This window comes from Oenanthe melanoleuca, chromosome 5 (genome assembly GCF_029582105.1).
Source record: "Oenanthe melanoleuca isolate GR-GAL-2019-014 chromosome 5, OMel1.0, whole genome shotgun sequence".
NCBI classification, from domain to species: Eukaryota; Metazoa; Chordata; class Aves; order Passeriformes; family Muscicapidae; genus Oenanthe; species Oenanthe melanoleuca.
The window spans coordinates 46093475-46115315 of record NC_079339.1 but is presented as its reverse complement, the minus strand read 5'-3'; the positions used below and the strand labels follow the sequence as shown (position 1 = coordinate 46115315).

Below are 21841 nucleotides of genomic sequence, written 5' to 3'. Positions count from 1 at the left end.
AAACTGTTGCTTCATTTCACTGCTGTCACTTGCAGGAAAATGTTGATTGTTCTTTTGCCATTTCGGACATCTCATTTTAACAGCTATATAAATAAATGGGTTTAAAGGGAAAAGCACTGGATTCTGTTCAATGTGCTTTCATCTGTAGCCAGTCTCCCATATTCTTTCCTGTAACTTAGTTCTCTCCAATAAGAGCTAAAAAATTAAATAGATTATTTTATGAGAACACAGCAAAGATCCTTGAATTTATTTTTATATAACGTATAAAATCTGAAAGATCACAGTCATTGTGCTCACCCTGTCTTTCTCTAAGAACTAATAATGTTCTCCTGCAGTGTCTAATCTGCTGCCCTCTGTTCAAAAGTAGTTAAAAGCCCATGCAAAAAGATAGAATAACAACAGGGGAAGCAGAAAGTGTTGTTTTTCTTCAAATCTCCAAGCTATTTGTATGACTTTTTTTTTCACCTGGCGGTAGGGCCTAATACCCAACTACTTTACAAAGTTTAAATGAATGATTTTCTATTGTAAAAACTGTGCTATATTCATAAGAGGAAGCTGATGAGTCCAGTTCCTTGCTATGACAACCATGAACACTGTCTGTCATACTCATGTCAAATATTATATTAAAACTAACAACTTTTTGCCTTTAAGTATTCTTTACTCATTAGTTACCATAGACACTTAAAATTTCCTACCTAAAATTACTGTTGGCAAATTTACCAAGTTTCTTCTTGTGCTAGCATCCTTTACTTTATTCTTCTTTCCTGGTATTTAAAGACTGCAGTCATATCTGCTCTAATCCTGGATTAAACAAACTAAGTTCAGAATTTAGTTTTCACTCCTAAAACTGGCTCTTCATTCTCCTGGCCACTCTAGCAGTTCCCTTGGCATCTGCTGTAGTTCGACTTTACCTCTCTTGAATTAAGGTACTCTGAATATAGCATTGAAAATAAAGATATTAGGGAAATAATGCCTCTGGCAAAGAATGAATATCTGTACAGGAGTTCGTTTACCAAATATACTACACTGGCAGCTCAGAGTTAATCTTGTGGTCAATTACTCCTGTGATCCACAGTGACCTAAAATTAATTAAGTCCCATCTAATGGTATACATTCTCAGTATTAGCTTTAGCTGAATAGTGCTGTGCTTTGTATAATACAATTAATCCAATTATTCTGGTCCTCAAGGTCCTTTCAATCAGCCTTGATACCATAATTCCCCTCTGCATTAATAACTGTGTCATCAGCAAATTTAATATTGTATCACAGTTATTCATTAAATAAGATTAGTCCACAAGAATTTAAGAAACACAAGTAAACTTCGTATAGCTGATAGGTTAATCTATCAATATGCACACCAATGTGCTCTCCCAAAAGAAATATGCATTTCCCTTCCTCTTTAGCCAACTTCTTTCTCCTTGAAGTTCTGTCCTATTCCTTTTTCCCCTATGAAAAATGTTTTGAGGCTGTCCAGACAGATTACAGGCACTTTATTTTTCTGCCCAGAAAACCAGTTATGCTTTTAAGCAACATGGCCTGACTTCCCATTTCCCCTTGGTTAACCAATATTGACTTCAATTTAATTTCCTGTTATCTTCATAACTTCCTTTAGCATTCTTCCCTTGAAAATACATTCTGAAGTATCTACTACATCTGACTGCATTTGCAACCATTCCAAATATTTCTCTCATATTAAATAGAGCTGTCTTTGCTATTCTTCAGTCATACAGAAGAATCTTCACCTTGATAAATCTGTACTTGAAAGAGTCTTTGCTACTGTAACTAGAGTTAAACGTGCCATACTATTAAATCTCATGCTGAGAGATTGTCTTGTTCTCCTGGCTTTATGAACACATTTGCTGAAGGAGGAGCATGATGTCTGGCAAAAGGCTTCACAGAGATAAGTAAGAAATGAATTTGTGAAGTTGGAAGAACAAACAGAAAAAGTACAAAAAGGCAGCACAGGCAAAGTGGTATATATTTTCAAATGAAGTTTAACAATAGAGAGTTATTATTTCCACAGTGCTGTGCTGTAAAATCTTGTCAGTCCTGGAATGGTATTCCAGAACTTCTGAAAATGACAACAAAGGCCTTAAGCCCAAGAACCAAGGCCACTTCAGGACCAGGAAAACAAGCCTCACCTGTCTGCATGCCAGAAAAGAGAGAAGAGCAAATTTTACAGTCTGCAAAGCACAGGAGGCATCAGGTCTCCCACTGGCCAGCAGCTGCATGTTTTTCAGGTGTACAGTGCACTGTGGGTATTAATTTAAATCACAGTACGGTGACATTCTTTTGTTAGCAGAAATAGCTATCAGAACCAGTAATTAAGCACACTGACATTCCTGCAAGAGACAAAAAAAAAAAAGAAAAAAAGAGAAACCAAAGAATTTGATTACTAAGTGAAAGTCTACATCAGTTGCTGACATGCACATTCAGCTGTTCCTGGTGCTTAATTCAGCTACATGAATCCCAGAATTAAAGGCATTGGTCAAAACAATCTGGCTTAACCTTCCTTAGGAGAAGTCTTCCATATTCTATAAAAAAATTTAAAAAAATTAATTGAAAAAACATATAATATATGTTTTGTAATACTGCATAATAGGGACCAAACCATAGTCCCTGGGCTGCTGATCTGCAGGAATGTAAATTTTCAGCTAGGAAGAACAGGGTCTGTTACCAGGAAAAGTTCTGTAATGAGCACATCAAACCCTTAAAGTTCTCTTGGGCTCTCAGACATACTGGCTTAAATAACTCAGAAACTATTGATAAAATAACAAAATGTGCATGTTCTGACATGAGTTTTGTAAGCAAATGACATAATTAATTTACTTATTAGTACAGGTAATTATCTTCAATTCTCAATTTCCTGGTGTTTAAATAACTGTTGATCTAAAGAAGCCCTAGGAGGGTAAAGCAGACCTGTTCCATTTGTTACTGATATTTTTACTAAGAGCTCACTCAGCACCGTTGATAATAGAATTGACTTTACCAGGAGTTTAACAGCTGACTGTTAGGACACAAAGGTGAACTTCTCATTCACAAAGCCGTGTCACAACATACCAAAGCTACTCCTCTTTCAGGTCACAAAGGCTCAGAAAGATTAATGTTACAGAGGCTTAGAAAGATTATTGTTACTGTAATACTAAGCAAATGTTTATTTCCCTTGGTGAACCCATTTCGAAGCAATTCAAAAAACAGAACACCTCTTGTACAACCAGTTCACACCGTGGCAGTGAGAAAGTTACCATGTCTGTGTAGGCTGAAGCTCATTGCTGATTACAAACAGGCACGCCCCTTCTTTCAAACTGTAATTCAGTTCCTTAGTCTAGAATATAGAGCTCAATACTGATCGAGAAGAAAAAGTCAGCTGCATCCCTCAAATGAATTCTTACCGAAAAAATAATACTCTTATCGCCTGTAAAAACATGTCCACAATTACACTGAAAAGCACAATTCAACATAATTTGGTAAGTCATTTCCATATTAAATCTTTTTTCAGGACAAAGCTGGAAACTCTACAACTATGAAAGGACATATGATTATACCTAGGAGTAACAGCTAAGAACTCTTCTGTCCAAGCTTTTTTCATTATTTTTATTCAGCATCACCGTTAAGTCCACCAGACCAGAATTTCAGAGTAATCTGTTTCTTTGGCTTCTGCAAACTTACTTTTGCTAACATGCAATAAATAACAAGAGTAAAAATGGAAAAATTGTAAACAATCTCTTTTGTCACTTCAGAATTTGAATCTAAACAACCCAGAATAAAAGGTATTTTTAATGAAGGAATGCATGAAGAGTGCTGAGACCCTTCATTAAGGTTAGCATTAGGATGCAGTCCCAGTTCCTATCAGTGAGACAATCCTGTTGGCCATTGCTGCCTCCAGCTCAGTACTACATAAATAAGGTTTGATGGCTTTATTGTTAAAGGTACCATATAAAACCCTGCTCCTGAACTCCCTTCCTGACTGTCACTGATTAAACTCATCTCCTACAGAACATCAAGACCAAGCATCAAATGATCTTTAGCCTTGCTCATGGAATATGAATTGGAAGAAACTCCTCATGTTGTGCATTGGCAAGTCATTAATGATGACTACCTGGAACTGAAACTGTAATTGAAAAAAATTAATATGTTCACTTCTGCCCTTGGCCTTAAAACATTAGGAAAAAAAGGTAGAGAAAACAACCCTCTGTTTTCCCATCTTCTCACAGAACCAGAAAAGAACTGCCAATACTAAATATAAGAAGTAATTGTAACAGTTGCTGTAATTGTACTTAAATCTACTGTCCTAGTCTCTATCACCTACAAAGCTCCTGGTTCTTAACTCACTCTTCCTGTCTCATTGCAAGACGCTCTTCTGAACATCAGCCAACCACTCAGAAAAAACAAAAATGTTCCATTATATAATTTATGACGTCCTTTTCCTACGGCAGGATACGGCTGCGAAGAACACGGATCACTTGCTGTGACCTCGGCGGTGTTTGCTCCTTTTCTGTAGCTATTTGCAACTTCTTTACCCGTACCAGTCCTTTGCAAACAGGACCGCACGAACACTCGAGCGCTGTGAAGAACAGCTCGGCGTTACAGAACGAGCAGTGCGGGCGGTGCCCAGACGCCGCTCACGCATTCCTCACGGGACCCGCCGCCGGCTGGCGCCGCGCTGTGACGTCACGCGGCGGTGTGACGTCACGCGGCAATGGCGGCGCCCAGGAGCGCACGCGGAGGGCAGCGGCGGTAGCGAAGGCCGGGCCTGGGCAGGGCCCGCGGTCCCGCTCTGTTCCCCTCCGTTCCTCTCCGTCCCTCTCCGCCCTTCTCCGTCCCGGGGCTCCTGAGTGCGGTAGGCGCTGGGCGCGGCTCTCCCGCGGGTGGCAGCGAGGCCGCGCTGGGCCCTGCCGCGGCTCCGGCCGGTGCTTCCCGCGGTGGGAGCACTGCGCGGCCGCCCGGGTTTATCCAGCGGTTCTGCTTTTATCTGCGGAGGGACGTAGTAGGCCTGGCCTGCCTGATGCATTTAGATATATTATACTTTATTAAGCTATATTTTAGCTATGTATATATATTAGCTCATAGTTATATTCAAATATGTTACTGATATACTTTAAAAAGAAGTAAAATAATTATTCCATGGATTGCCGTTTGTTTGAATATCAAGGTAGTCCCTATTCCGTAGATTTGAAGGCCTTCTTTTTTTCCTCCATCTGTTTCTTTTTTAGGTAAAAAATGAAGGCCAGAAAAGGAGGGAGATTTAGATCTTCCTTTAAATTGAAGCGAAAAGGCATTGAAGTAGTAGGAGAATGGAAAACAGTGCAGATTGACCCCAATCTATTTGCTGAGGAGGAGTTTCAAGATATAGTGTGCTTGGAGGAACTCACAGACTACAAGCTGGTAAGTTCTTCCAAAGTGGGGAAAGTAAAAGAGAAGAAGAGAAAGGCTGAGAGTGCTTCTGAAGAAGGCAATGAGGAGGTGGAACAACCTGTCATCCCTCCAAAAAAGAAAAAGAAAAACAAAGATTTGAGAAGTCAAACAGATAAAGGCAATACTCCTAATGCAGCAAAAATTAATGTGCTGGTTGATAAAGAGGCAAAGCATAATGAAATAATTGAAGAGGCTAATTGTGAAGATCATGGGCATGTGACTGAGAGCGTGTCAAGCAGAAGAGACACTTCAAAGAAGCAGAAAAAGAAGGCACCTAAAAACAAGGTATCTCAAGCACAGGAAGCCCTTCCATCAGTAGCTACTTCTAAAAAAGCCAAAAACTGGACAACAGAAGTTTTATCCACCTCAACTGATCAAAAAGCTGATGTGTCTGCATGGAAAGACCTGTTTGTACCTGAGCCAGTGTTGCAGGCCTTGAGCTACCTGGGGTTTAGTGCTCCAACTCCTATTCAAGCCTTAGCCTTGCCTTCTGCCATTCGGGATAATATGGATGTTCTTGGTGCTGCAGAAACAGGTACAAATATGTCAAACTGATCATGTATGCTGGGATAGAAGATACACTTGTATGCTGTATCCATTTAAGTTTCTTTTCTTAAAATGTAGCCCATGGTTGCAAGTTTTTGTATGTACAAGAAGCAGCTTTTGTGTATTACAAGAGAAAAGCTTTTGTCTTTTGCATATCCAGCATATTAGTGAAGTTTTAAAACTTTGTAGCTTACAAACACAAGAACATCTTTACAAAGCATGCAAAGCTTTGAAGTCTCAATGACTTTTTATGCTTTTGGCAGAAGTCTCTTTTCCTGTTTCTTAAACTGTTTCTTGTTTTGGGAATGGTAAGGTGATACTCTGCAAAAGGCAGAATTAAGGAAGGAAACAGGGTCATTTCTGCAGCAGCCAAACACATGCTCCTGGTGAGGCAAAGCAGACAGCCAGATTCCTGTGGAATAATTCCTACTAGTGTGGAGCAGTGAATAAACACTGTGTTAAGTGTGAATATGACCCAGGTCCTACCCACCCTGTGCTCTGTCCCCTGGCTTTGCCTGTGTGTTGTCACCAGCTCTTCTCCTGGCTTGTGCTTAAAGTGAGTTATTATATTAATGATTTGAGAGGTAGATTAACATCTGTGTTGTGCTCAGCTCATGCTTTGAGCATTGCTAGCCTTCATAAAATTTGTTATAACTCCTTGTTTACTTAATGCTATGAAGTCTCAGAATATTATGTTCCCTCAAACTTTGTTTGCGGGAAAACTTTGAAGTTTTGTCTTTAGCAACATTTTTTCCCTAAAATGCCTAGAGATAGGAAGCACAATTGGAAGCTGCCTTGGTTTAAAAGCTTCCTTTACACGGTTTTCATCTGTTCCAGTTGCTTTATCTCCCTGCTTCTCTGTAAAGTCATTTACTGCTCTTGAGCAAGAAGGTATAGTAACTAATAGGATATGCTGTCATTTGCATTTTTATTTTAATTAGAAGCTGTGTTGATGCTATTAGCTTTAGTAAGATTAGAAAGCCCCACAGGGAGTGTTTTTAAAAATGGAACTGAAAATATAAATGGAGTTTTTATACTGCAAAAAAGTGCCATTTTGGCAGTGCTGGTAAGCAAATTCCTCTCTAGCTGCAGAATGGGAAGCGAGGTTTCTGGCAGGCTGTGTTGTTGTTTTATAATTTTGTATAACCCTGAGGTAGTAGGAATGTGTTTTTGCTCATTTATTCTTTTATAAGTGAAATTCAGATTCTCTCCAGAGAGTCTATTGGATCATCATGTTCCTATAGAAACTTGGGAGATGTGGACAAAGGTGCTGCAGTTGGGAGATATTGAAACTCTAGTTCTTTTTTCTTCATCCTGCAGCACCTGTTAGCATTGGGCCTGAGGGAGGAATGTGTGAAGTTAAAGAACTATTAATCCTTTCTGGTTGCAGCATTGGAAGACTGGCAAGATTTTGACAGATCCATGTGCAGATCAGACAAAGGGAATGCCAACGCTTTTTTTTTGCAGTGGGTGTTCATTACTATGTAGAAGTAGTGAGGTTTCTGGTTAAGGAGCCAAATCTATGTGAAATTATACAATATGAAACTGTTATGAATTGGTTTGAGCTGTAGTAACAAGATATTCTTTCCTCCTGGTTTTGCACGCCTGTCTATGGTATGTGGTTTGTGTGTTATAAAGATAACGTGTCCTGTGAGGTGATAATTTGTTTAATTTGTGGATGAATCTAGTGCCTGCAGAATAGTCCTGATTATCACAGCTGTAATCTGTCTGGGTGCAGTACTGACATTTGCACCAGCAAACTGCATTACATTTAATTCAAAATAGCACTGTTCTTTACCTTCAAAACAGATATTCTGTATTACCAGAACCTTATTGTATAAGTGCTCTAAATGCAGGTTATAACCATTTTCTGCTTCAAATGCAGATAGAAGTCATAAAATACCTCTCAGCCACGCAGAAAGCTGGATAAGTGGATACCAGACTTTGCAGCAGTACTGGTCAGGATGATGACACTGGACTTATCTGTATTAACTATGTTAAGGTTCTCTCCTTAAATAGGCAAAATTCTGTGTTGCTGAATTGGCAAACCTTTACAGCTTTTTGATTTGGACAGGAATTGAGATTTCCAGAGGACTGCTTTCCAGCAGTGGTGTAATAGTGTCTTGTACTTTGGATGCTGCTTTCATGACTAGTGAACTGCTACATCTGAAAAGCATTACTGGGGTGGATATGCTACCAGGCTTTTCCTCACGTCTTTATTACAGACAGTTCAGAAGGGAATACGTGGCAGGGATGTAACTTGCAGCTAGTAGAGTGAACCCTTGCAATTAAACTTGCTTTTGACAAGCCCTGTCTCTCCAAAGTGGATTCTCTCTTTTAAATTAAGTGTATGTGTTCTGATTATAAAATGTGAGCCAGTGCTGATCAGGAAATTAGATGGTGGAGTATTCCAAAATACAGTATCTTAGAAAGTAGTAAATACAGGACTATAAATTGAAGAGGGAAGCTAATCCTTCAAGTGCATTCCAGTTTGTCCTTGGCCTCATTTGCTATTCTTTTATTTGGAGAATGTTGATTAGAACTTCCAATTAGGGCATGGTATTCTCCTTATGGGCATATAGTTCTTTAAAAATATCTTGACTGCAACTGCTAAGGTTTTAAAAAACTCTTTAGAACTGATAAATATGCCAGACTTGCTAGAAATTTGAAATATACCTGTTCCACAGGAACAGGGAAATGGAGATGTATAAAGGGAACAGGAGAAAAGATGCTACTGCTGCAAGTTTCTGGTCTTCTAAAGATCATGAGTTTGCATCTGTAACAATGGTGTGTTTTAAGAACAGTGTGTGATTGGCTGTTGCTTTTCTCATCTTTTCAAATAAATGACTTGTCAGTCTGTGTTATTATTCTTGTTTGTTTTTTTAGGAAGCGGCAAAACGCTTGCATTTGCAATTCCAATGATTCACTCTGTGCTGCAGTGGCAAAAATCAAATAACTCAACAGCCAGAAATGACAGTGTTTCTAAAGAGTCCCATCAGCATCATGATGAAACAAGATGGGAAAATGAGGATGAAGCAGAAAAAGTAACCCATCAGCAGGTTGAAGATAGCGGAGATGAAGATGATGCATCTTTCACAACAGGCTGTGTGAAGGTGCTGGAAAATGTTGAATTTGAATCCAGTGATGAGACACACACCGTTGACTCCCAAAAAAAGAGACCTCTTTTAGGACTGGTCCTTACTCCTACAAGAGAATTAGCTGTACAAGTAAAGCACCACATTGATGCAGTTGCAAAGTTTACAGGTATGTAAATCCCACAAGCCGTGGCCCCATAGGTTAGACTATGTTTGGATCTTGGCATTGGTGTTGAGCCAGAATGTGCCACACTTTCTTCCAGAAAATCATAAAATTTTTGTCGCTTTTGAAGGGTTATAGAGTTTTTAGCCACTGATGTGTGAGAAATGCATGGAGATTCTTTAGTGAGATGCATGTGGAAGTAAGCAGTTAATGTGAGCTATTTTGCTTTAAAATGTGTCTTCCTTCAAATAGGTATTGACTCCTTCAAATATCCTTCAAATTGATGTCCTTCAAATAGATATTGATTCATGCTCTCACAACACAGAATCAGTACTAGATACCTGGCGACAGCTAACTTTGTTCTAGTTTTGGATAATGTAGACTATATATAACTAATAATTCTGTGATATATAAAATTTTGTTTATATAATAATTTCATTTTTAACAAGTATATCAGTCGTTGTATATATTGTAGATGTATAACTTTGTTCTATCTAATTTTTTTAAAAAGTTATGGCCATAAATATATATGGAAGGTGGATTGTCTGACTTGCCTCCTGCAGCAGTCAAGACACAGAAGTGTTACTGAGTTACATGCCTGACAAAAGCAATTCCCCCTCTTCCTTTCCTTCCCTTTCCAAACCAGAAGTTAGTAAGGGAATGAGTGAGGACATGAAACTGCTAAAGATGGCAAGTTTTTCCCAATTGTATCCACTTCTCCACTACCAGTGATTGTTTATTTATTAAAGAAGATATGTGGTGCAACGCACTGCTTTTAGGCCCATCTTCCTTTGGTGTCTGTATGTCCTGCTGTGCTCATCAGTCTGCGTCTGATTACAAAGCTTATTTAAACTGCTAGGCTGAAATAATCAATTTATGTCATACAGTTCTGATAGGAGCAGTGCTATTTATGTATAAAAATCTGCTGCCCAAGTGATAATATTGCAGCAGGGGAAGAGATGTTTTGATGTGGACTTTCTTTATTGCCTCAAACTCACTTTGGGAAAAAAAGCTAGTGTTTCACAAGTAGTCCAGAAGAGAGATCAGTGGAAGCTTGGATACTGGAAAGGGTCTTGCACAGTGGCATTGAGTTTATCATGGCCAGTGTATTGTTTGAAGAAATAGGGTGAAATAAGCAATGTGTGGACTCTGCTTCCAGAGATAAACTCCTTTTAGTACCTCTGCAGACTACTTAAAGCTAACGAGGTCTGTGTTACTGTGCAAGAATCATTAATGGGATGGAAGCATACTTGGTAGGATTATTCCATAGCAAATGAGCAATTATTTAGCAAGACAAGCACTTCTCAGTCTTATTCTTGAAAGGATCTTCTTAACAGGAATATGTTTGTTCATGCGAATATAATTGAGAAAACATGAGACTGAAATATGTGTAAACAAAACTAACAACTATGGATGTGATTCTTCATGCTGTTGAAAGACAGGTGCACTAATTCTTGGCATCTAACTATAATGAGGATTTTTCTGTAAAATTGAGTGCATTTCTGTATGCTCAGTGTTACATAAAACCCCTGAAGTTTCCTGGCCAAAACGCTTGTTGAAAGTTGCAGTATAGACTGTTTAAAACACTTCATGAAGTAGATATATATATAAAAACATTCACTGGTAAATCAATGAAATAAAATCTGTTATTTATATGTTCTAGGCATTAAGACTGCAATCCTGGTAGGAGGCATGGCTGCACAGAAGCAAGAACGTGTGCTGAATCGAAAACCAGAAATTGTAATTGCAACCCCAGGCCGTCTGTGGGAGTTAGTTAAAGACAGACACCCACATCTTTCAAATCTTCGTCAGCTCAGGTAAAGGTGCCTTTTCAGATAACTGCTGCATACTGAACTGGGCAGCCCTGCATACTTATTAGGTTACTAACAGATTAAATAATTTAGACCACACAGGATCACCTATTTCTGTGTCAGTGTTTTATTGAAATGCAAATTGGTTATTTTGATGGTGGGAAATGTCACTTAAAGACGGTAGTAAAAACCTGATTTTTCAAAAAGAAATAGAGAAGGCTACTGTAGCTGCCCCACCATACCTGGTGTTCCTTTTAGTTTTATATGCATAACATCCTTTATGTGTTTAGCAGGAAAATTTGTTCTTAAATGTATCAGTGCACAAGTGTGTTTTTACTGTGTGTTTTCTACTTGACAGGTGCCTTGTGATTGATGAAGCAGACCGAATGGTTGAGAAAGGTCACTTCTTAGAGCTGTCTCAGTTGCTGGAAATCTTAAATGATTCACAGTATAACCCTCGACGACAGACTTTTGTTTTTTCTGCCACTTTGACTTTAATCCATCAGACTCCCTCAAGAGTTTTACAAAAAAAGAATGCTAAAAAGATGGACAAGAAGACCAAACTAGAATTGCTAATGGAAAAAGTAGGAATAAAGGGCAAACCCAAAGTAATAGACTTAACAAGGAAAGAGGCTACAGTTGAGACTCTTACAGAGACCAAAATCCACTGTAATACAAATGAGAAGGACTATTATCTCTATTACTTTCTTCTCCAGTATCCAGGAAGAACCATGGTCTTTGCAAACAGCATAGACTGTGTAAAACGCCTCAGTTCTCTCCTCACAATCTTAAATTGTGATCCTCTTCCGTTGCATGCCAACATGCACCAAAAGCAAAGGCTGAAAAATCTGGAAAGGTTTGCTGAGCGAGAGAGGTGAGTTGATTTTCAACTTCCTAGTAGAGAAAGAAATTGCATAAAGGGTGGTTGGGAGGGGAAACAACTCTGTTAGAGTAGGAGCAGGAGGGGGAAGTTAGGTGAGGAATATGAGTCCCCTGTTCATGAGCCCAAAATATTAACAATTAAGGATGAGGTTTCACAGTTAAGGTGATAAACTGGAGCAAATTCAGTGGAAGGCCACCAGGATATTCAAGAAGCACTGGCTCTGCAGGAGAAGTGGAAGGGACTGGGTGTTTGTATTACATGGGAAAAGTATTTTGTGGGGAGCTGATGACAGCCCTCTGACACCATCAAAGAAGGTTATCCAGAAGATGGAGCCAGGCTTTTCTGAGTAGTGATTGATGGGAGGATGAGGGGTAATGGGTGCAAGTTGAAATAAGAGGTTCAGGCTGGATATGAGAAAGGGCTTTTTCTCTGTGAAGACAGTTGAGCATGGGAACAGGCTGCTTGGAGTTTTTTGAGGCTCATTTGGACAAAAGTCCTGAGCAACCTGGTCCAGTCTTACAGCTCATCCTGCTTTGAAGAGGAGGTTTTACTAGAGACCTCTGAGGTCCTCTGGAGCCTTAAGCAGCCTGTGGTCAGGAGCTTGTTGCTGCTGAAGGAGCTGTCATTTGCCCTGTTTCCAGTTGTGTTTTTAGAATTGCCCTGCACAGCTCTGCCCATGTCCTGGAAGCTCATTTGATCCTCTGTAAGTTATTGAATCTCCCTAAACCATCAACTAACCACTTACTACTTATTTGCAGGTTTAGTTACATGAATTAGTATCCTGAGGGTCCAAGGATCTTTGAGCAATGCAATAGACAGGGCAGCTGTGCCTTTCAGCTTTAGTGGGCAGCCAGGGTTTACCCAAGCCTGCCATTTTAGGAAACATTGTTTTGGGATGTCTTTGGCATGGCCTTTGGCAGGAGATTTTTAGTTTCATTACTTCCACAATTCAGAAGCCTCTCAGGTTAGTCCTGCTGTGAACTGCTGTGTGCTGTCTGGGCGTTTGTACCTTGTTAATAGATTCAGGCATAGAGAACAGGGGTTGAATTGCTGTGATGGAGCTGCAGCATCCCTTGGCAAACGTATTGATAGCATTTGCATAGGTCAGGTGAGGTGTTTTCAGACTGCAGATTTTCAAGGCAGGAAAGAAATCTGAGACCATGTCTCATGGCCTTTTGCAGATTACAAGCTGTAGAATTTTCTGTTGTTATTTCTGCTTTGAACCTTGTAGCAATAGAGTATACAGTCAGATGCCATAAAATCTTAACAAATTTCCATTACCTAAAAGTTACTCATTTCAGTTGCTGGGAGATGTTTTTAAAACAAACTGTTCCATATCCTAGGGAGACTTTTGTCTCTGTAGAGACTGCTTCTATAAAAAAAAATAACTTTCTTTTAGTTCGTCTTGTCTAGGGATAAGGAGAAATAGTAATTGTTAGAACAAAACTGCCCCCTTTATTTCTGGGTTTTAATTTACTGAGAGTTTCTTTGAGTGCAAGCTGGTAGAAGATACTTCACCCCAAAAACCTTTTATTTAAAGAGATAATATTAATAATGGGATTTTTTTCTCAGCTGGTAAAACTTTTAATAATATTTCTGTACTTCCAGAGGATCAACTGTTGTGAATGGAGTGGTCATAGCAAGCTAAAGGAACTCTTTAAAACCTGGACAGTGCACTGAAAAGTGTAATGCAGAGGCACATGTGCCCTTTCCTCATTGAATAGCATTTTTTTCTAGTATTCTTTTGAACTGAGAGAGCAGAAGAACATAGGAAAATAGAATCCAGCAAGGTAGTGCATTTATTTATTGAAAACAGAATAGACCTCTCGAAGGCAACATATGCATTTTTAAATTTTACTTCAAGAATTATTGTTTCAAGACTGCCCTTGAGGTAAATTTGGTATTGTTTCTGTAAGGGCAAAGAGAATTCATGTCCTACAGCTAGTACAGTATAAACTTGTTCCTTAAACTGCTATGGTAGAATTCTAGGTTGCTGTACTTTCAATTTTATGTTCATTAAATTTTGTCACTTTCTCAGCTGTGTCCTCCTGACAACAGATGTTGCAGCTCGTGGTCTTGATATTCCTAATGTCCAGCATGTCATCCATTACCAGGTTAAGCATTTTTAATGTTTTTCCTTTTACTATTTTGGTTTGATATAAGTTTTTGCTGATCCAAATCCTGAGCACTGTAAAACTGTAATTCTTGGTCCCATATGTAGTACAATCCCGAGTACAGAGATTAAATCATTTATCTGTCCTTAGTGCTTTGTACTTACAGATTTCATTTCTGCAGTGACTGACTGCAGTAGGTTGCACCTTATGAATGTGTGATTATGTATCAGAAATGATGACATAACAGATATGATCCTCCTTGCTTTTTGCTTACCTTTGTTATCCAAAGGTGTCAAATTACTCAGCCTTATAGCTCTTCTCTGTGGACACATAAAATATTTTCCTGCTTTGCAAATGCAATGGCAGAGGATTAGAAGTTAGGAGAGACTCACAAAAGGTTACACAAGGGAAAATTCTGGATCAGAGAACACAAAGTATCTCAAGACATCATCTTTTACATTACTTTCATCTGTGTTGCATGCAGTGTACTGTGTGTGTAAAACCCCATATTCTTTGGCAGCCTCCTGTCCAAAGCATGCTGCAGCTGTCCATGCAGCTGATGGCTTCTCTGATTCTTGCAGGTCCCTCGCACTTCTGAGCTGTACGTGCACAGAAGCGGCCGAACAGCCCGAGCTGCCAACGAGGGCCTCAGCCTGCTGCTGATTGGCCCTGAGGACTTGATCAATTTCCGGAAGATCTATAAAACTCTGGAGAAGAGTGAGGAGCTGCCATTTTTCCCAGTTGATGCCAAGTGCATGATTTCTATTAAGGTAAAGAAATAAGGGTCATTTTGCAGCGTGAGTAGTTGCTTGCTTATTTATATTGCTGATATGATATTGCTTGTCATGGTCTTTCCAGGTTTCAGATAAAATTCACTGTTGAGGATCTGGATTTGAAAATTCAGTTAATTACACAGTTAATTACACTTTATATTTTCTTATTATTTCTCCTCAATAACTGGTCCAAGAAAGGTGTTGAAATATACTATTTTTCCAGAAACAATATTATATTTTTCCAGAAACAATATAGGAAAGCAAATATGTTTTGTGGCAGTGGAGCTGGGATGGCTGTACTAAGTACATTGTTACAGCCTCTCATGTTAGGAACAGACTAGAGAACAGTAGCAGGGATATTCAGTGGCCTCTTCCCATCTGAAGTTGTGAGTTGTCTGCTTTTCTGAAAATTTCTGTACTGTGAGGCCACAGCTGCCATTGAACCCTGTCAAACTGAGTGTGTTTCCCTCTTCTAGGTTATTGCCCATTTTAAAGAGAATTCAGTCATTCACTAACTCACAAGATAGACGATGGTTAGCATTTACAAAACAATGTGTTTTAGAAAGCATCTAGTCACTGCAGATTTTCTACTTCTTGAACAAAAGACTATTTCATGTCTCAGCATTCTCTTAACAGTTTGGATGGTCAGTCATATACAAATGGGACATATTTAAATACTAGATTTTAAGTGCAGCAGGAGTCTTCCTTATGGTATTCTGATTGAGGCTTACCTAATTGGATTGGACTGAGACCAGGGTCTACCCAAGTGGCAACAGCAGTATCCTCACCTTGGGAACAATGACAGCCAGTTTCAAAACCCAGGCTTGCTGCAAATAGGGTATTTCTTTCAGGAGATGCAGCTTTCTGAAAGAGGAAAGAAAATCAAATAAATGCTTCCACGGATTCATTTTTTTCTCCTCTTGGTAATGAAGAGAATCTGATTTCCACCCTTATCTTCCCCACTGCCCCTTCCACCCACTAAATGTTTCTAGTTACTGAAAGAAACCTGTTGTTTTGAAGAGTGTTGCTTCAGAGGCTTCTTCTGTGTTTCTTGATGAGTAGTTCTTGGCTCTTATCATGCTCTATCAATTAATGGGCAAATAAATATTGTTTCTACACTTTCCTTTTCCTGTCACCATCTCACAATGATCTCTCCTATCTGTAATAGTGCTTCTCTCCCCAGAAGAGATCTTTGCAATTGTAGTTGCAGGACTCCAGCTCAAGCCCTTGCTACAGTCTGGTCTTATTTATGCTTTGTCCTGGGTTTAATCACAAAGTCATTGTAGTTGGGACTAGCAGTACTGCTGGTTCTTTATGTCTGTCCCGTTGGCACACTCCTTCCCTCCTTTTGCATGCCTTCATTCAAATTCAGAAGTCTGAAAGGGTTTTACACTTGAGAGGAATAGAATTGAACCAGGATAGACTGAAAGAGGACTTAAATTTTACAGAGATGGAAAAGCATACTTTAAATTTTTTGTAAAGATCTAAGAAGTGACTGACTTAGTACCCCACTGCAAGTGTTACCTCTCTCTCTCTCTCTTAGTAGTAATTATCTAGTAGTCCTGACTGCTGCTGTTACTATGTAGCACCTGACTATTCAGATTCCTGCAGGAGTTTGTTTTATGAAACTGCAGGCACATTTCAAAGACCAGAACTTGATTCTGGTTGTTTCATATTTACCGTTAGTGCAGATTTTCTTTCCACAGTGAATTAGTTATTTGTTTGGTCCAGCTGGAAGCCTGCAGGTTAGGTTTGCTGGACATCTTTGTTCCACCTGTGTGCAGCTGGGAAGAAGGACAGGACATTCTGTCCTGTGCCTAAACAAGATCCAGGTGCATTCCTGAAAATATGATCTGTTCCTTCTATATGGCCTGCAGGAGTTCACTTTTTTCAGAGTGGAATGAAAGTAGTGGCTGCTCCTTACTGCTGAGACTAATAACTCTGAGATCAAGCTGTACTATATAAATATGTAACTTGGAAATGATTGGTATCTCTATCATGGTTTCTTCTTGATATCTCTCAAGTGATTATAATGATTAATTAAGTTATCATTCAGGTAGGTTTAGTAGTTGAGATGTTTTAGAAGTCAGTTTCTATCATGGATCTAAGGAAGGAAAACAGATGATGATGTGTTTATTAGGTGGGGCATGTCCTGGGACATGGATAGGGAACAAAAGTGTCTCTGCACCCCAGTTGCATTGCAGTGCATGCTCTCAAAAACTCTGCTAAAGTACCCCACATAATACCTGATCATAATGTCTGAAGGTACTTCCATTGCAGGAACGGGTGAATTTGGCAAGGCAGATTGAGAAGGCAGAATTTTTCAACAGTCGGGCAAAGCAACACAACTCCTGGCTCCAGCAAGCTGCAGAGGCTCTTGAGATGGATCTTGACGATGACATGTTGATGGGCAAGTAGAAAATGTTTCTTCATGGGTATGCTCAGTAAGGCCCATAGCCCTGGTGTGCAGAAAAAGCCTCACCATGGCAGAGAAGCTCCAAAAGCTGCAGGGCAGGGGTGGGGGGAAGGAAAGGAGTGTTCTTGATGCGTGGTGTTAGTGGTTCTTTCAGGATGATCGTGCAGCAGAGACTGCTGGAGCTGAGGGAGTGAGGTGTGACAGTTCTGGCAAGTCACAGACAAGTCTACATGTTGTAGGACAAGATCTGTTGAGCTTCTGGCAAGCATTTCAGAGTAATCTAAGCAGCCCAGTATGTCCTGATTGAGTCTTGTCCTCTCTTGTCATAGAGAAGGCTGTTTCCACACTTACACTTCTCTCTCCCACTCTCTTAGTAGTCAGGCATCAGGACAGGAGCCTGACAGCTCTGTGTGGGAACACCCAGGAAGTGCTAGGGAACACCAAATATTATGTGAGCCTTAAATAGACTGAGCCTGTGGGCTAAATGGCCAATATATATATATATTGAAGTTGATGAGGTTTTTGGTGGTTTGTTAGAAGTAAATAATTTCATACTTTTTAAAAATTAAATATTTTGCAGGCTGTAGATGAGAGAATGTAGGGCTGTACAACTGCAAGTGGCTATTAGTTCAATGCCATGAAGTTTTGCAAAGCTTAGATGCACTGTAAAATGCCCCATTGTGTTCATATTTTAGGAGCTGAAGGTATGATTTCCTACCAGTTCTTTGCAGGCAGGCTGAATAGGGTTGCTGCAGAGCTCACTTCAGATTAGTCTAGCTCTAAACTGTTAGCGGCTAAAAATGCCAATGCCTTAATTTTGAAACATGTTTAGATTAATTTCTTTGTTCATGCCTGGACTAGCTGGTTCTCAACCACTTTGCAAGAAACACTAACCATCTCTGTCTAAATTGTTCAGGAGTGCTTTCAGATAATTAGCATTGCTGTCTTGTTTTGACATAATCTGAGTATGCTGTGCTTTGGAATGAGTTTCCAAACAGCACATCCAATCCAAGTTAGTTGTGACTCTCAAGTGAAACACTTTGTAATTGCCACCCAGAAACCTGCCAGGTTTATGCTTTAAAGCGTACTCAGTCTATAAATCTTGTGTAGCTTGTTGGAGGCCAATTAAACTCCCAGTCATTCCTGCCATAAGTGAAGTGCCTCTTACAGTTACAAAAGATTTAATAATGTGCTTTCAATTTTACCTTACAGCAACCTTGATTTCATTTTTCTCCTCAGTTCAGGCCTTAACTATGGTTACTCAGTAGTCATGATTCTTCTTGATCTGATTACATTGTGTACAGCCTGGGTGATCTGAAAATGTCACAGATGACTGGGAGTTGAGTGACCTTGTCAGAGAGAGAAAGCTGGGGTCAGCATCTGTCCCTATCACTTCAAAGGCCTGCAATGCAAGTTTTTTTTTCTTGTTGTAACATTCTGTATCTTTGATTTCTGCCCCAAGGAAGAAAAGCTAGTGAGCAAGAAGAAAGCCAGAAGCAGAAGATGCTGAAGGGGATGAAAAAACAACTAAAACATATGTTGTCCCAGCCACTGTTTAAAGTCCTTATGAAAACAAAGTACCCAACACAGTCTGGAAAACTACTCTTGCCTCAGACATCAGTGGGCATTTCAGCTCTAGGTGCCATGTCCAAAAAGCAGGCCAAGAAGAAGAAATCAATAAAATAAAATCAGATAACAGCAAGATCAGTCAGTGTGACAGAAGCAGGCACTATCCTCATCAAGGCTGTCAGTGCTTATGGAGAAACCCAGCTAGAAGACAGACTGTATAAGGATGTTGCCAGTGTATTGGTTGTGCAGGCACAAAACAAAATGCTGATTTAAAGGGCTCAATTAACTTCTGGTGAATACTGTTGAATCTTGTCTTGGATCTTGTTGGGTTTTTTTTTGTTCTTGTTTTTTCTTAAATCTCTATATTAATAGAAGTTAATTAGCTTTCACATAGTTCTGATAATTACTCCATTTTGTGAGATGGGTAAGAGTTTCTGGGTGGAATTCACTATGGGCATACTCTAATGAAACTTGATTTAAATTTTAATGTCTTTGAAGGACAGGGGAAGGTCAGCTTTATACAGTGCAAATACAGTCTGAGCTGGTGGTAGTGGGAGGTTTGGCTTTTACTGCCTCCAGCTCAGTGTGAAAGACAGAAAATACAGATAATGTTACCAGTAAATCTACAGTTCTGGAAATGTCCCAGTTGTCCAACCAGTTGTCTGGTTATGGAAATGTCCTAGTTTTCTTTCTCCTCTGATAATATTTCTCTGTTCTGTTCTCTACCAGATTAATTCTCTTAGTCCTGTGTTAATACATGCTGAATATGCAAAAAGCAGTTAAGGTGGCAATGAGCCAGGACTGACCCTGGGAGATGTGTAGATTTCTGAGGTATAAGTGTTGTTACTCAGTGTTTTCTTGATTAATATTTGAAGTTAAGCCTGTATTTGAAAACATGTTAGAACCATGATCTTTGCTGTAATGGAAGAGATGATGTTTTGAAATGTCACTTTTGAAAATTACTCCATGATAATTATGCTTTTAAATAATTTTAACCTGATCTGGGCAAATATTTTTTTAAACTGTTGTCAAAAATATGACAGAAAAATATATTTTGAATTTTTTGTTAAATTATATCTGCCATAAACTCCAAAGCCTGTGTCTGTCTTCAGTTACTTGAAATTTCTAAATCCTTCATAGCTAATGATGTTTACACCTAGCAGGCAAGGAGAGGGGAAAAGCACCCAAAAGGTAAGAAAGTGGAATCTGTGTTGGTGGGAGGACAGGTAATCTTCTCCTGCTGGTTCTGAATGAGGCTTGTTTTCTGTGTCTCAAACTGTGGAGTGAACCAGTGTCACTGCCATGACAAGAAGTACCAATATACTCAGCTACTCAGGGAAATTCGTCTGTGCAGTTGAGTGCCCCTTCTAACCACTTGCTAGTTATGTGAGAGTAACAAACTCTTTATTCTTTCATCTCTGTAAATAATTGAAGCCCTCTATCTCTGGAAGGCTTTTCTCTTGTTTTCATGCATTACTGAAGAAGAGCTGTGACAATGTAATCATAAGCATACAGAACTTGTCAATTATGTATGAGACTTTCCTTGCTATGCACTGTTTGTCTCATGCCCTTGGGAGGAGAGGGGGAAGTTTTGGGGAGAAGAGATGGTAAGGTTCTGTTTCCTCTCTCATGTAATGAGACACATCTTTGGAGTTAATGTGACATCTGAAAAATAACAATCTTATGACAGTTTCTTATAAGAAGGCTGGAAAAAGGAACTGAACAAAGTAAGCATGCCCTCATTTCTTTCCTGTGCCATTTTAATCAGACTCTTATATTTTTAAAAGGAACTTGTATTGGTTTTGCATCATGAAGGGTTTGAAGACCAGGTAGGCCTTTTCTGCATCTTATGTTGCATTTCTGTTTCCATTTCATTAACAAAATCAAGGCTAGATCCTGACAACAGAGCTCAGCATTTCCCTGTCTGAATCTGTATGAGTTTCAGCAATTTCTAATTCCATGAGATCATGAGGAGAAGAGAATTGGGGGACAGTGAGAGTGTTGTTACTTAATTTCTATCATCGCTATGAAGTTTTTCAGCTGCTTCTGTTTCTCTGTGTTTAACAACCCAGCTCTCACACTCCCAGCCCACTGTCTTGCCAAGTCTCTCCATGATGGAGCATGGCACTTGTGCCCTCCTTGCTGCCTTCATAGAATCATAAAACTTAATGCCACCATGCCCTTATAGTAGAGTGCCACATCCACTTGTTTTTTTGAACAGTCTAAGGATGGTGACTCCATCACTTCCCTGGAGAGCCTGTTCTGATGCTTAGTGGTTCATGTTTGCTTGTGGGGCATGTTCTGGGGCTGGTTTTCTGCAGCCTTTTATGTGCTCTGCGTGACCTCTCAATTCTTAAATCTACTGATACTGCACCCCCACAGGAGCTAAAGCAGAGCTTGGACCCTAAAAATATCTCAGTGTCTTAAAAAGAATACTTGTCTAGAGCTCTGAAAGTCTCTTGTGTCTGCCTGTTTTGCCTTATCATTATCTTACCAGTATACCCTTGAAATTGAATATATAGTATACTCTTCTAGCTAGAGAAAAAACCTTGATTTGCTTTATCTAATTCTAAAAAATTGTTAAGTGAGTTACTGAAAGATACTACCACTTAGCTGGCCCACTCCTATGTGAATGATGTTACTGCAGAAAGAGGACAGTAAAGCAGAATGTTTTCTCTGTCTCTGATTTGCATGTGTACTACTGGTACAAATTAGACGTGAAGAATTTTACATCAAGTCCATATGGGTAGTGTAATCTTCGTGTTTATTAAATATGTAGTATCAAATGTTTTCTATAATGCTCTGCTGGCACAGCAGTTATACTGAGGCCTCAAACCAGTAATCTTGTGTTTTGTGGCAGCTTATGTCTGCTGAAATGCCCATAATTAAAGGACTTATTAAGTCTATTTAAGCTGTCAAAGCAACTTCCAAGTAGTTTAATAAAAGCATGACTTCAGCAGAGTGATGGTAGGGTACAAGCTGATACAGAGCAGCCAGTACTATCTAAGAGAAAAGTGAAACAATAGCTTCTGAACCTTCATTTTTATTTTCTGAAT

At 39.4% G+C, this 21841-nt stretch overlaps 1 protein-coding gene across 2 annotated transcripts; it reads left to right on the top strand.

Annotated features, from left to right (window-relative positions):
- Positions 1 to 4657: 4657 nt before the first annotated feature.
- On the top strand, positions 4658 to 19546 carry DDX24 (DEAD-box helicase 24). Of its 2 annotated transcripts, none has more exons than XM_056493365.1 (9): positions 4658 to 4840; positions 5214 to 5950; positions 8848 to 9225; positions 10883 to 11036; positions 11389 to 11904; positions 13952 to 14027; positions 14609 to 14797; positions 17081 to 17210; positions 18679 to 19546. In XM_056493365.1, the coding sequence occupies exons 2-9, from the start codon at positions 5221 to 5223 to the stop codon at positions 18900 to 18902; spliced, it is 2397 nt and encodes a 798-aa protein (XP_056349340.1). In that variant the 5' UTR covers positions 4658 to 4840; positions 5214 to 5220; the 3' UTR covers positions 18903 to 19546. The 2 variants fall into 2 exon arrangements, with proteins under 2 accessions (XP_056349340.1, XP_056349341.1); XM_056493366.1 differs by having other exon boundaries at positions 17081 to 17214; positions 18683 to 19546.
- The last annotated feature ends 2295 nt before the right edge of the window (positions 19547 to 21841 follow it).